The 15160-nt window shown below is 38.3% G+C and overlaps 2 protein-coding genes across 6 annotated transcripts in view; both read right to left on the reverse strand.

Moving 5' to 3' along the window:
• Positions 1-15160, reverse strand: part of LOC127441882 (erythropoietin-like) — a 190419-nt gene that overhangs the window by 150737 nt on the left and 24522 nt on the right. The window lies entirely within an intron of this gene.
• The window catches only part of LOC127441872 (zinc finger FYVE domain-containing protein 9-like), a 46776-nt gene that overhangs the window by 21155 nt on the left and 10461 nt on the right, over positions 1-15160 (reverse strand). For 2 of the 5 annotated variants that reach the window (XM_051699386.1, XM_051699382.1), the window contains exons 2-7: positions 8418-8517; positions 7974-8011; positions 7802-7852; positions 5985-6092; positions 2806-4322; positions 1052-1151 (exon numbers count right to left, since the gene is read on the reverse strand). In XM_051699386.1, coding sequence (XP_051555346.1) covers positions 1052-1151; positions 2806-4322; positions 5985-6054 — 1687 coding nt within the window. In that variant the 5' untranslated portion in view covers positions 6055-6092; positions 7802-7852; positions 7974-8011; positions 8418-8517. Of the gene's footprint in view, positions 1-1051; positions 1152-2805; positions 4323-5984; positions 6093-7801; positions 7853-7973; positions 8012-8399; positions 8518-15160 lie in introns of all 5 variants that reach the window. The other 3 variants (XM_051699383.1, XM_051699384.1, XM_051699385.1) reach the window with 3 other exon arrangements.

A 15160-nucleotide genomic window follows, 5' to 3' on the forward strand; every position in this document is an offset into this window, starting at 1 on the left:
TCTGTTTATTTACACAATAAAACTCAAAATAAGTGGGTTCTTTCTACTTTCACTGTACAAAACACTTTAGGAATAACAGTTTTTTTTAATCAATTAATTCTGTTGTAAAGTTTTGGCTTTCTACATTTTTAAATGTTATCTGAATCTCCCAAAATAAAAAAACTTTAATGGAATTCAAAACTTCTGAATTAGACCTCCATCAGCTTAAAGGTATAGTTCACCCAAAAATGAAAATTCTCTCTTTATTTACTCACCCTCATGCCATCCCAGATGTGAATGACTTTCTTTCTTCTGCTGAACACAAACGAAGATTTTTTGAGGAACATTTCAGCTCTGTAGGTCCATACAATGCAAGTGAATGGTGGCCAGAATTTTGAAGCTCCAAAAAGCAAATAAAAGGCAGCATTAAAGTAATCCACACGAATCCAATTTTTATCCAGTTCATATATTCAGAAGCGATATGATAGATGTGGGAGAGAAACTATAAATCTCCACTTTCACTTTCATTTCCACATTCTTCTTTTGTTTTTGGCAATTCACATTCTTCGTACATATAGCCACCTACTGGTTAGTGAGGAGAATTTATAGTAAAAAAAAGAACTTAAATATTTATCTGTTTCTACCCACAGCTATCATATCGCATCTGAAGATATGGATTTAACCACTGAAGTCAAATGGATTACTTTTATGCTGCCTTTGTGTGCTTTTTGGACCTTCTAAGTTCTGGCCACCATTCACTTGCATTGTATGGACCTACAAAGCTGAGATATTTTCTAAAAACCTTCTAGAAAGAAGAAAGTAAGTCATACATCTGGGATGGCATGAGGGTGAGCAAATGATGAGAGAATTTAAATTTTGGGGTAAACTATCCCTTTAAGAGAAAACTACAGTACGCTAGTGCTGATGACAAATGCCATCAAAAAAATGTTGTGTCATGTAACAATGATTCGTGTTAAACGAGAGTACCTGGGAAATTTGATGAGGTTCAAAAACTCCCAGCCTACAAAAGGGAATTTATCATTATTCTTAAGCATAGTTTCACATCACTTACCATTAATGAGAGCACGGTGGCAGGTGACACAAACCCTTGCTTCTTTCCTGTCCATATACATCAGTCTGCTTTTCAGACTACAACATGCTGCACAGAATACCTGGCCAGACACACACAAACACACACACACACACACTTAAAATTAATCTGCACAACAAAATGAAACTAAACAAAAATACTATGGAGCAATTCAGACCAAACACACTCTTGCATTACAAAAAAGCTAGACACATCACAGTGAAAGGAAACATAGTGCAGATGTCTCAAGACGTGTTTTTAAAAGTTAAAGTTCTTTTTACTTTAAACTATTCCAAAGAAGAACATGGCCTTGAAGAATCACAGTTCTGTCAGATTAAAATTTTGCACCACAGCTACGATTCATTTTCACTCAGTTCCTTCCAATTGTTTCAGCCCATATCTGTGAAAATATCATTAACGATGCAGCAGTTTATCACCAAGGGAAATTAAGGCACTATTCCAGCCAATCCACAGTTATTTTTAAGTGCTGCAAGACAGCCATTTCTCCCAGATGGATTCTGACAGTTTCACAGGTTTTTAGCTGCCTGACAATTCCCTTCTTGAAATTCATCTCTCTCGTTTTACAGTGGTATGGCTATCAATTTGTCAAAAGAAATAGCTGCCACATTGTGACATTGCAAAGCAAGTACAGAAAGGAAAGTGACATTTAAACAGTGGGAGGTAGGACAATCTTGAATTCCGCTTGAGCACTAATTTTAACTAGATTTTTACAATTTCTGAAGAAAACGTGAGTGGTGCTTGCCTTTGCAAAATTTGCCGCTATGATGCTAAGGTGTGAGTTGTTACAAGGGCATTGCTACATGATTGTTGTGGTGGTTTTTACATTGCTGTGAGGTGCTAAAGTGTTTGAGATAGTTGCTTCCTGGACCCCCCAAAAAACTGCAGACTGCATAGAAAAGTAATAACACATCTCTCCTCAACAAACCACAGGATTTGATGTATCATTTATGTCTGTAGCACAAACGGTGCGGGACTAATTATGCTAGAAAGTTTAATACGTAGGTTAGGGGTTTGGTCGAAGTATGATGTGTGCCGCAACATCTCACGCACAGTGCACGTAACATACATTTCTTTATTAGCACAGTCCATGCGTGAAGCCCAGTCTTTGTACCTTCTGCGTAATCATATACTTTGAAAGGCTGGAACGCTCAACTGTGCACTAGATTTAGCAGCACATGGAAAAAACGAAGCATACCCTAGCCATAAGTATGAACAGGGTTGTAAAGTAACATATTACAAATACTCGTTACTGTAATTTAGTTTTTTTTTTTTTTTTTTTTTTTTTTTTTTTCAGGAATTGATTAAAAATGGTATACTTTTACTTAAGTAAATTTTACGTGCTGTAATTGTACTTTTCCTCTGCTATTTTCCCTCCATCTGTGTTCACTACATCCCTATCCCGATTTTTTTTTTTATCCATCTCCTTGCTTTGCTAGGGAGAGAATAAACGTGACTCTTGACTCCCGTCAAATCAAATCACAGAGAGAGACAGAAGGGTGTATAGCATTTGCAACTCAATACTCGAGTACTTTTGAATGAGCTACTTTTTTATCCTTAAGTGGTTTTTAGGACAGGTATTTTTACTCACACAAATTGTTTTGGGAAGTAACAGTACTTTTACTTGAGTATGATTTTTCAGTACTCTTTCCACCCCTGGGTATGAGCAACAATAATTGTGATGCAAGCACCACTAATTAATGAGAAGGAGGCCTTACCTCACCACAAGCTCGACAATGATGTCTTCTTTTAGTGAAGGTGAACTTGACCTCACACTTCATGCAAATGGGTGCTTGAGAGTCAGGAACCCACACAGGGGCCACCTCCCCCAAGGAACTATAAGGTTTCTTTGAGAAGGCTCCCTGTTGATCTGCCTGAAGGTCATTGTCGGGACTCTCAGAAGAAATGAGTAAGGCTGATGAACCATCACCAGTCTCTCCATTTATTCGAACTTCTCCAGACTCTGTTCCTCCACAAGACAACTCAAGGTCTCCTGTCCTACACTGTGGCTCCAGGTTCTTGTTCTTGCCAGAAGAGCAAAATTCATTCTGGACTTGGCTTGAGAGAGGCTGGGGAATTTGCAGCTTCAGACTGACAGGTTGTTTTGGCCGCGCACCACCGTAGGGCACGCTGACAGGCTGCAGGCGGTTGTTGTTGAGTTTGCACATTCTGCCAGCTTCTGATCCCCGAACTGGATCACAACAATCCTGCTTGCTCTCCTCCATCTCCTTTTCCTCTGTCACAGAGTCCTCCTTTGAAGGGACCAGTGGCTGGCTGTCAGCATTTCTATCAAGGTCCACAATCAGACCATTGAACAGGGACTTCTCCACCCCTGGCGATTCAGCAACTGAGTCACTGTGCATCCCCACCTGGTCCTTCTCTAGCATTTTGTCTTTCTTTTCCTGATGTGATGTCCAAGTAAATTTCCCTTCACTTTCAGTCTCAACCAGTCCACCATTCTGAAAGGCACCCTCATGATTCTCTCTCACGCAGTCTACACTGCCACTGGCCATTTTGTGCAATACTGTTTCCCTTTTCTGGGGAATACTTCCCTCCTGAAATGTAAGATTACAGTCCCCCATTCCAACATCCTGGTCCCCTACAGGTGAACCCTCACTGTCAGACTTGCTTGCCTCCATCTCAACAGATGAGACACCATTCTTCAAAACAGATGGCCTGCTTCCAAGTCCTTCCTTAGGAAAGGGGAAATGAGAGTCATTAAGACCAGTGCCACTTCCCTCATTGGTATCATTCTTCTCTGTCCTAAGCTCACAGGGCCCAGTGTCTAAAACACTTTGTTGGTCAGTAATAGGTTGACTTTTCTCATTGTTGGCCTGAAGGTCTTCAGAACATCCACTATGATTAGGACTAGCCGAACAGTGGTTTTCCAGCCCCACTCTGTTGGAGGACGGCAAGTCTGGAAACTGCCCTTCAGTGCTCACCAGCTTGCCAATGTTGGGCTGGGGCAAAGGGGGACTGTAAACATCTGCCGGCCGGTCCTCACTCCTGCCCTCTGGCTGTTCCCCCTGCCCCCGTTTCCCCTCTAACCTGGTGACCTCAGCCAAAGAGGAGCCGTCTAAGGTGTGGGACTCCAGAAGAGGCTTGAAGCTGATGGGGCTATCTCTTGGGCTGAGGTCAGAGTGGGTTAATCCAGTGTTCAAGGAAAGGAGGTGTGACGAAGGGGCCAGAATCTGAGTCCATTTGGCATCGGAGAGAGTCGGTGTGTCTGTATCATCTTAGGAGGAGACAAACGGGGAGAGAGAACTCATTAGCGTCGTTCTGAGAAAGTGTACAAAGATTGAAACAAATAGAAGATAAAATGAGAAATTAGGTCAGGCTAGATTGGAAAATGTTCAGGAAGTGGGCCATTCTGGTCATTGCCTTGGGATCCATCTGTCAAAGTGACACATGAATGCTTTGGAATGTCGGCAGGCATTCCCTGTCACTTGCACACACCAAAGATTGATCAAACACACTCCCATATCTTCCTCCCTATATTTGCCTTCATTCTGGTGTCCAAGGAGGGCTGTTTTATAGTTTCAAGTCTCCTTTCACCCCAATTAATCTGTCAAGATTAGTGTCAGAGAGTGGATATACATTCATTCCACCATTTAATGGCAACTCTCAGCATATGTCTGTGTGTGAGTGTTCTGTGACATACAATCAATACATTTCAAACAGTCAGTTTTATATGGCTGTGCACCAGGAGCTGTTGTCTGGATAAGCCAGAACCGAGATCAAAATAAGTCTGACAAAACACTAATTGCAATATCTCGCTATACCTCAAACACACAACCATAACCTTGTAAATTACATATACTTGACCGTCTGACACCAATTAAACAGTCTTGAAATTTAAAAAAAATAAATAAATAAATAAAAAGAGAGAAGCAGAAGTCCTGAGGGGAAATGCTAATTCAATTGAACTCATTTACACTACAGAGTGCTGCCACCAGCATGGCTAACTACTTGTGCTAGCCATGCTTTGTGCAGCTCAACCCAAGCAGCAGTGCCAAACGTTTGATCTACTTGCACCTGCGTTACTCTGTGCTCATTCATTATGCTCCAATTCAGCTGACTATGCATGTTATCTGAAGATATTTAAATCTGCTAAAACAAAATAACTTTTGCTCTGGCTAACAATCACTACATCTAACGCATCATTTAATACAGAGTACGTTTATTCCCTCAGTTCGTTTCTAGCCCTCTCTTCACACTGACAGCAGGTTTTTTTTTTTTTTTTTCTTCGCAGGAGGTCAACAGGTCACTGTTGGTTACTAGTAGGCACTCCAGTCACTGGATACCCTAACATTATTGGTGGGCTCCACAGCTGGCCATAGCCTTTCAAAATAGGATCACAAATGAGAAGTTATGCCAGTAAAAAAACAAGATTTAATTATATATTGACAAGGAAAAGACTTTCTTTCTGCTAAAAATTTACAATCTGCAGAAGAAAGTGTATGTATATAAACTGCAGCAGTGCATAACACATCATATAATGAAGTAGATAACTGATTATCAATGTATGAATCAGAAAACCAACCATTTCTGACACGGCTTTCCACACATTCATAATTTTTTATTATATCCCTGCATGCAGTCAGGGAGTTAAAAAAAAAAAAAAAAAACATACAGAACAGTGAAATTGCTCCATTGTCTTCTCTAACATTGCTAGTCACTGCAACCACAGTCACAGTCACTGCTCATTTACACCGAGTTAAACTTTTCCCAACTTTTCCCAAGCATGCCAGCAGTCACCATTGCTCATGTTGCTGGAAATAGACTTCCAGAAGCTTTGTTGCTGTCAGTGTGAATGGGGCTTAAGACTGTCAGATTTTTTGCTTTTATATCCATCCATAGTTTTGCAAGACACAGTCAAATAGTAACATCCTCTTACCTTCATTCTGTTCAAACTCGTCCAGCACCTTGTCCAGGTTAAAGGCCTCAGCCTGGAAGTAATTCTCCATGGGTCAAGAAACTCCACCCTGCCAAGAGCTGTGCGAACCTGAAATGAAACTTGTAATTTTTACAACTACATAAATTCAACATCAATAATTTCCATATTAGAGGTCAACCGATAATGGATTTCGCTGATCCGGATAACTATGGTCAAAGTCAGATAACCAATTAATCGTCGTTTTGTGCATAATGCAGGACTTTAAACAATTAACAACCCCGAAACACACCAGGGACTCTTATTTTTAAATGACGGAGACTTGGCTCAATTACAATGCTCTATGTTTAAGTGTTTTCCAAATTAAGCTTTTTATAGCCTAAAGTTTGGAATAACGTACAGATTTTGCTCTTATGGAAAGAAATTGGTACTTTTATTCACCACAGTGGCATTCAACTGATCACAGTGTATAGTCAGATAATTAATAACATGAAAAATTACTAGTACAATTTGAATCTTAAACTACTTTAAAGAGTTCTCATAAAAAAATCCTCCACGTACAGCAATGACAGCTTTGGAGATCCTTAGCATTCTAGCTGTCAGTTTGTCCAGATACTCAGGTGACATTTCACCCCACACTTCCTGTAGCACTTGCCATAGATGTGGCTGTCTTGTCGGGCACTTCTCACGCACCTTACAGTCTAGCTGATCCCACAAATGCTCAATGGGTTTAAGATCCATAACACTCTTTTCCAATTACCTGTTGTCCAATGTCTGTGTTTCTTTGCCCACTCTAACCATTTATTTTTGTTTTTCTGTTTCAAAAGTGGCTTTTTCTTTGCAGTTCTTCCCATAAGGCCTGCACCCCTGAGTCTTCTCTTTACTGTTGTACATGAAACTGGTGTTGAGCGAGTAGAATTCAATGAAGCTATCAGCTGAGGACATGTGAGGCATCTATTTCTCAAACTAGAGACTCTGATGTACTTATCCTCTTGTTTAGTTGTACATCTGGCCTTCCACATCTCTTTCTGTCCTTGTTAGAGCCAGTTGTCCTTTGTCTTTGAAGACTGTAGTGTACACCTTTGTATGAAATCTTCAGTTTTTTGGCAATTTCAAGCATTGTACAGCCTTCATTCCTCAAAACAATGACTGACTGATGAGTTTTTAGAGAAAGTCATTTCTTTTTGCCATTTTTGACCTAATATTGACCTTAAAACATGCTAGTCTATTGCATACTGTGACACTATTGCAAACAAACACAAAGACAATGTTAAGCTTCATTTAACGAACCAAATAGCTTTCAACAGTGTTTGATATAATGGCAAGAGATTTTCTAGTACCAAATTAGCAATTTAGCATGATTACTCAAGGATAAGATGTTGGAGTGATGGCTGCTGGAGATGGGGCCTGTCTAGATTTGATCAAAAATTACTTTTTTCAAATAGTGATGGTGCTGTTTTTTTACATCAGTAATGTCCCGACTATACTTTGTGATCAGCTGAATGCCACTTTGGTGAATTAAAGTACCAATTTACTTCCGAAACAGCAAAATCTGTACATTATTCCAAACTTTTGACCGCCAGTGTATATTTACCAGATGAAGGGTTTTGTGTGTGTGTGTATATATATATATATATATATATATATATATATATATATATATATATATATATATATATATATATATATATATATATAAACAGTATATTGTATATTTCACCAGATGACGTTTAAGAAGGAATAAGGTTTATTATTATTCAAAAGATATAAAGTTGGAGACACAATGTATGTGCTGACGGAGCATGTTTCCGTATACTCACATATTCCGTATTCTTTGCATGCCCTCGCTTCAAATTAGAATACTTGATTATCTAATCAAAATAACAAAATATGCATTGAAATGAGGATAAAAATATGGATGATTATTGTCAATCATGAAAGATTTATACACATCAAATCCCCACAAGGTGTCAGTGATCATTTTTATTTCACCTCTGCCGCTGTTATAAGAAATGAAGAACCCTCCAGCGCTGGCCACGGTGTAACATGGAGGAATAAAGTAAAATTAAGCAGCTATCGGCATAGATTTTTGCAGATAACCGATAGTTCCAAAATGCAACTATCAGGTATCAAAGCTGTGTTAACAAGCTAAAAAAAAAAAAAAAAAAAAAAAACTGTAAACAAGTGTTTACGGTGTTACAAAGGTTTATAAAGGTAATGCAACTTGTGAAACTGAAGCCTCCAGGAGTCTGGTAGCTATATGAGATTTACGAGGTTACTGATTAATTCTGAAGAGATTTTTCATGTTCTATAAAATGCAGGGCACTGATTATATAAAGTGCAAAAAGTTTCAGACAAGCCCAAAGAATTCACACCAACGGTAGTAATAAAACTAAATAAATGTGGATATAAACATACAGTCATAATCATTCTCACCTGCCTAGAGGTCCTCTTCAGTAATTGCAGGTAAATCTGCACAAAGGCTCCTGACAGAGCCCTTGTCTCATCCAGTCTTGCACACATTGGACAGCCAAACCTGAAACGGAACAGGATGATAAGAACAGATGCCACACCAATGAAATAGACTCTAATGTTTCGAATTCTTGTAATGCTTTGATTCAACCTTTAGCCTTATGCTAAATAGATGCCTCATGTTAATGCTCTTAGGGCCCAAACAGAATCAAACTGTTCCAGCTGACTATTGTTAAAATTAAGAAATTTTTCTTGAGCCTTGAGCAATGAGGCGCATTTCCTTATGATCTGCACAAAGTTGTGGTTGACTCAAATGGTAAACTGCAATTAAATCATGCAATGTACGTCACTGACAAAGTGGGTAATTGAAAAGGCTGGTCACACATAAGAACAAGTGTGCCAAGGATTACACCAGAGACAAGATATTCCACCAAGCAGAGGGTTCTGAAAGTAGCAGACTCGACACATTTTACACTTGGTTAAAGATGCACACTTTGCCACACTGTCAGCACAAAGCTAAGAAGACATGGGAGGGGAATATGAAACGTACAGTTGAAGTCAGAAGTTTACATACACTTAGGCTGAAATCATTGAAAATAATTTTTTAAACACTCCACTTATTTAATTTTAGCAAACTATAGTTTTGGCAAGTTGTTTAGGACACCTACTTTGTGTATGACAAGAAATTTTTCCAAAAATTTTTTAAAAAAGGTTTCACTTTTAGTTGACTATAATCAGTTCCTGTGGGTCAGAAGTTTGCATACACTAAGTTAACTGTGCCTTTAAGCAGCTTGGAAAATTCCAGAAAATGCCAATTAGCCTTAGATAGGAGGTGTACTGAATTAGAGGTGTACCTGTGGATGTATTTTAAGGCTTACCTTCAAACTCAGTGCCTCTTTGTTTGACAACATGGGAAAAGAAAAATAAATCAGCTAAGACCTCAGAAAAAAATTTGTGGACCTCCACAAGTCTGATTCATCCTTGGGAGCAATTTCCAAATGCCTGAATGTATCATGTTCATCTGTACAAACAATAGTATGCAAGTATAAACACCATGGGATCACACAGCCATCATACCGCTCAGGGAGGAGACGCATTCTGTCTCCTAGAGATGAACGTAGTTTGGTTCGAAAAGTGCAAATCAATCCCAGAACAACAGCAAAGGACCTTGTGAAGATGCTGGAGGAAACAGGTAGACAAGTATCTATATCCACAGTAAAACGAGTCCTATATCGACATAACCTGAAAGGCTGCTCAGCAAGGAAGAAGCCAGTGCTCCAAAACCACCATAAAAAAGCCAGACTACAGTTTGAAAGTGCACATGGGGACAACAATCTTACTTTTTGGAGAAATGTCCTCTGGTGAGATGAAATGAAAATGTAACTTTTTGGCCATAATGACCATCGTTATGTTTGAAGGAAAAGGTTGAGGCTTGCAAGCTGAAGAACACCATCCCAACCGTGAAGCATGGGGGTGGCAGCATCATGTTGTGGTGGTGCTTTGCTGCAGGTGGGACTGGTGCACTTCACAAAATAGATGGCATCATGAGGAAGGAAAATTTTGTGGATATATTGAAGCAACATCTCAAGAAATCAGCCAGGAAGTTAAAGCTCGGTCGCAAATGGGTCTTCCAAATGGACAATGACCCCAAGCATACCTCCAATGTTGTGGCAAAATGGCTTAAGAAAAACAAAGTCAAGGTATTGGAGTGGCCATTACAAAGCCCTGACCTCAATCTGATAGAAAATTTGTGGCCAGAACTGAAAGCATGTGCAAGCAAGGAGACCTACAATCCTGACTCAGTTACACCAGTTCTGTCTGGAGGAATGGGCCAAAATTCCAGCAACTTATAGTGAGAAACTTGTGGAAGGCTACCCAAAATGTTTGACCCAAGTTAAACAATTTAAAGGCAATGCTACCAAAGACTAACAAAGTGTATGTAAACTTCTGACCAACTGGGAATGTGATGAAAGAAATTAAAGCTGAAATAAATATTCTCTCTACTATTATTCTGACATTTCATATTCTTAAAATAGTGATCCTAACTGACCTAAGACAGGGAACATTTTCTATGATTAAATGTCAGGAACTGTGCTCCTTGAAACAACCACACCGTCTTTTTCCAGAGCAGCCTGTATTTCTCCTGAGGTTACCTGTGGGTTTTCTTTGCATCCCGAACAATTCTTCTGGCAGTTGTGGCCGAAATCTTTCTTGGTCTACCTGACCTTGGCTTGGTATCAAGAGATTCCTGAATTTTTCACTTCTTAATAAGTGACTGAACAATACTGACTGGCATTTTCAAGGCTTTGGATATCTTTTATATCCTTTTCCATCTTTATAAAGTTCCATCACCTTGTTACACAGGTCTTTTGACAGTTCTTTTCTGCTCCCCATGGCTCAGTATCTAGCCTGCTCAGTGCATCCACTTGAGAGCTAACAAACTCATTGACTATTTATACACAGACACTAATTGCAATGTAAAAAGCCACAGGTGTGGGAAATTAACCTTTAATTGCCATTTAAACCTGTGTGTGTCACCTTGTGTGTCTGTAATAAGGCCAAACATTCAAGGGTATGTAAACTTTTAATCAGGGCCATTTGGGTGATTTCTGTAATCATTATGATTTAAAAAGGAGCCAAACAACTATGTGATAATAAATGGCTTCATATGATCACTATCCTTAAATAAAAGACATTTTTTTTGCATGATCAATCATATTTTCAAAATCAATGCCAAAATTTCACAATTTCTGCCAGGGTATGCAAACTTTTGAGCACAACTTTATATAAGCTGCATGCTGTCTGTTATAGGCATTCAGGCATTCTTACTGCATCAAATCAGTATTAATGTATATCTAATAATCACAGAGTAAAGAGTGTCAAATATTTAAATTTTTTAATGTTTTAATATTATATTTTCTTAAATGTTTAATTGCTACTGTTACTGAAATACTTAGCACTGTTTACAATGGTTCTATTTAATTCCTTTAAAAGCTTGAAGCAATTTTTCACAAGAGAAACAATGAAGGCCTCACTGTTTTAATTTAAATTGTTAATATATATTTTTTTAAACTTTTGTAAAATAACAGTGTTTTACTGCATATTTGCTTACAAGTGCAATACCAAGTTAACATAGAACTGTTAATGAAGCTCTTTTCCACTCATTTTGCTTTTTACTTAGCATGTGAGACTTTTTTTATGCAGATAAACTGGTTAATTCGAATGTCTGCTAGCTGCCTTGAGACGTCACACAGGTCACATAAACTACAACACATAGAGATTGTATCACCTAGATATCATATAGAGACTGTGTCTGTTCCCTGAACTACCAAACACAAAACCCTCACTAAATCATTCAGAAAAAATTTGATTACGGTCAAATTTGAACAAAACAAACAAATTAAAGATAAACATCATATAAAGATAGGGCTACTAAATATTAGATCTCTTTCTAGCAAAGCACAATTGTAAATTAAATTATTACAGATCATAGTTTGGATGTGCTCTGTTTGACTGAAACCTGGCTTAAACCGGATGAATATATTAGTTTAAATGAATCTACTTCCCCAGGTTATTGTTATAAATATGAGCCTCGTCTGAAGGGTCGAGGAGGAGGTGTTGCTACAATTTACAGTGAAGTTTTTGGTGTTAATCAGAGGACAGGATATAAATTTAAGTCTTTTGAACTGATAATGCTAATGTGACACTGTCAGATATTGATATAAATTTAAAAAAAAACTCTGTCGTCTTTTACCCTTGCTTCAGTATATATATCACCCGGGCCTTATTCTGATTTCCTTGGTGAATTCGCCATTTTTTTTTTTTATCAGATCTTGTAGTTACTGTAGATAGAGCTTTAATTGTTGGTGACTTCAACATTCACATAGATAAAAAAGTAAATGACACATTGGGATTAACATTTATCAATATTCTCAACTCTCTTGGAGTCAGACAAAATGTAACCGGACCAACTCATCACCATAATCATACGCTAGATTTAATTCTGTCATATGGAATTGATGTTGATACTATAGAAATTCTGCCGCAGAGCGATGACATCTCGGATCATTACCTAGTCTCTTGTTTGCTGCAATCATCTAATGTTACTCAATCTACACCACGCAATCGTTCAGGTAGAACTATTCTTTCGACCACTAAAGATAGCTTCACTAATAATATTCCAGATCTCTCTCATACACTCAGTAAACCCCAAAGCCTAGAAGAACTTGATGAAATAACAGAAAATATAAATACAGTCATCTCTAGCATTCTTGATAGTGTCGCACCCTTCGATTAAAGAAAATTAAAGAAAAAAGCCTTAAACCATGGTACAATGATCACACTCATGCTCTAAAGAGAGCAGCTCGGAAAATGGAGCGCAAGTGGAAGAATACAAAATTAGAGGTATTTTGCAGTGCATGGAAGGATAATGTCTGTAGCTACAGACAGGCACTAAAAGCTGCCAGGTCAGAATATTTGAGCAAACTCATAGAAAATAACCACAACAATCCTAGGTGTTTATTCAGTACTGTGGCTAAACTGGGGAATAGAGCCTCAACTGAACCAGATATTCTGTTGCAGCACAAGAGTAATGACTTCATGAATTTCTTTACTGATAAAATTGAAATAATCAGAAATAAAATTGGAATTTATGCAATCATCTGTCACAGCACCTCAGAAAACAGTGTCTCATAATTTTTCTCACGTGCAACTTCAATCCTTCACTGTCATAGGTCATGAAGAGCTAAAAAAAAACTGATCGAAACATCAAAAGCCACAACATGTTTGTTAGATCCAATACCAAACAAGCTTTTAAAAGAGGTATTCCCTGTAATCTCAGAACCCCTTCTTAATATTATTAACTCCTCGCTATCCTTAGGACATGTCCCAAGAAACTTTAAAATGGCAGTTATCAAACCGCTTATTAAGAAGCCACAACTTGATCTTGGAGAACTGGCTAATTATAGACCGATTTCAAATCTCCTGTTTATGTCAAAAATACTAGAAAAGGTAGTATCCTCCCAAATATGTTCATTTCTACAGAGAAATGGTATATATGAACAATTTCAGTCAGGATTTAGGCCTCATCACTGTACAGAGACTGCACTTATCAGAGTTACAAATGACTTGTTCTTATCATCTGATCGCGGCTGCATTTCTCTTCTAGTGCTTTCAGATCTTAGTGCTGCCTTCGACACGATAGATCACAACATTCTTTTGAATAGGCTAGAGCATTATGTTGGCATTTGTGGAGTTGCATTAGAATGGTTTAGGTCCTATTTAGCAGACCGCTACCACTTTGTCTATGTAAATGAGGAATTGTCAAACCAAACAAATGTAAAGTATTAAGCGCCACAGCGATCAGATTTAGGGCCTCTGCTTTTCTCCTTGTATATGCTTCCCCTGGGAGATATTATCTGGAATCGTGGAATAAGTTTCCACTGTTATGCCGACGATACCCGACTTTATATTTCTTCAAAACCTGTGAGATTTTACAATTCTCCAAATTAGCAGAGTGTATCAATGAAATAAAAGATTGGATTGCCAGAAATTTCCTTCTACTCAATTCCGACAAAACAGAGGTACTAATTATTGGACCAAAAACCTCTAAAAATAAGCCGCTAAAATATCATTTGACTCTTGATGGATGTACTTTACATCATCTTCAACAGCGAAGAACTTAGGTGTTATATTTGATACCAGTCTGTCCTTTGAAAATCAAATTACCAATATTTGTATAACAGCATTCTTCCACCTAAGAAATATTACTCAATTACGACACATGCTCTCTGTTGCTGATGATGAAAAACTAATTCATGCATTCATGACCTCAAGACTAGATTATTGTAATGCATTACTGGGAGGATGTCCAGCAAGATCAATAAATAAACTTCAAATGGTTCAAAATGCAGCAGCCAGAGTGCTGACAAGAACCAAGAAATATGATCATATTAGCCCAATTTATCATCGTTACATTGGCTACCTGTTAAATTTCATATTAATTTTAAAACTCTGCTAACTACATACAAAGCTTTGAATGGTTTAGCTCCACAGTACTTAAGTGACCTTCTACCACGCTATATTCCATCACGTTCATTACGATCGCAAAAGTCTGGCCCGTTAATAGTCCCTAGAATATCAAAATCCACAAAAGGAGGTAGATCCTTTTCATATTTGCTCCTGCACTATGGAATAGTCTCCCTAACACTGTTCGAGATGCAGACACACTCACTCAGTTTAAGTCTGGACAAAAGACTCATCTATTTAGCCAGGCATACACCTAATTTATCCTTCAACTCACAATTAGTCTGCTTTAGTTAGGTCTGCCGGAACCAGAAACAGTGATCATGATCTATAACTCTGCAATAAATTGAATGGCATCTATGCTAATATTATTTTATTTGTTTCCCTGTTTCAACCTCGGGACTCCTATACTGAGGTCACCAGAGCCGGCTGGATCCAGCTCCATTCCTGCTTCGTGTTGGACTCCACTGCTACGTGTCGCTGTGTGATGATGACTAATAACAGCCGGCCAAACATCACTTCAGTCTAATACAATGGCATCAGTTCATGCTCTGAAGTCCAACTCCAACCATAAGACATGGGATACTTCATATGCCATTGCCTGAACCTTGGATTTAGGATAGACCTCACCGAAATTACCGGCCAGGTTGAACTGCGATCCACCTAACTGATCTCTACCTGCA

Source organism: Myxocyprinus asiaticus, chromosome 6 (assembly GCF_019703515.2).
Source record: "Myxocyprinus asiaticus isolate MX2 ecotype Aquarium Trade chromosome 6, UBuf_Myxa_2, whole genome shotgun sequence".
In the NCBI taxonomy this organism is placed as follows: domain Eukaryota; kingdom Metazoa; phylum Chordata; class Actinopteri; order Cypriniformes; family Catostomidae; genus Myxocyprinus; species Myxocyprinus asiaticus.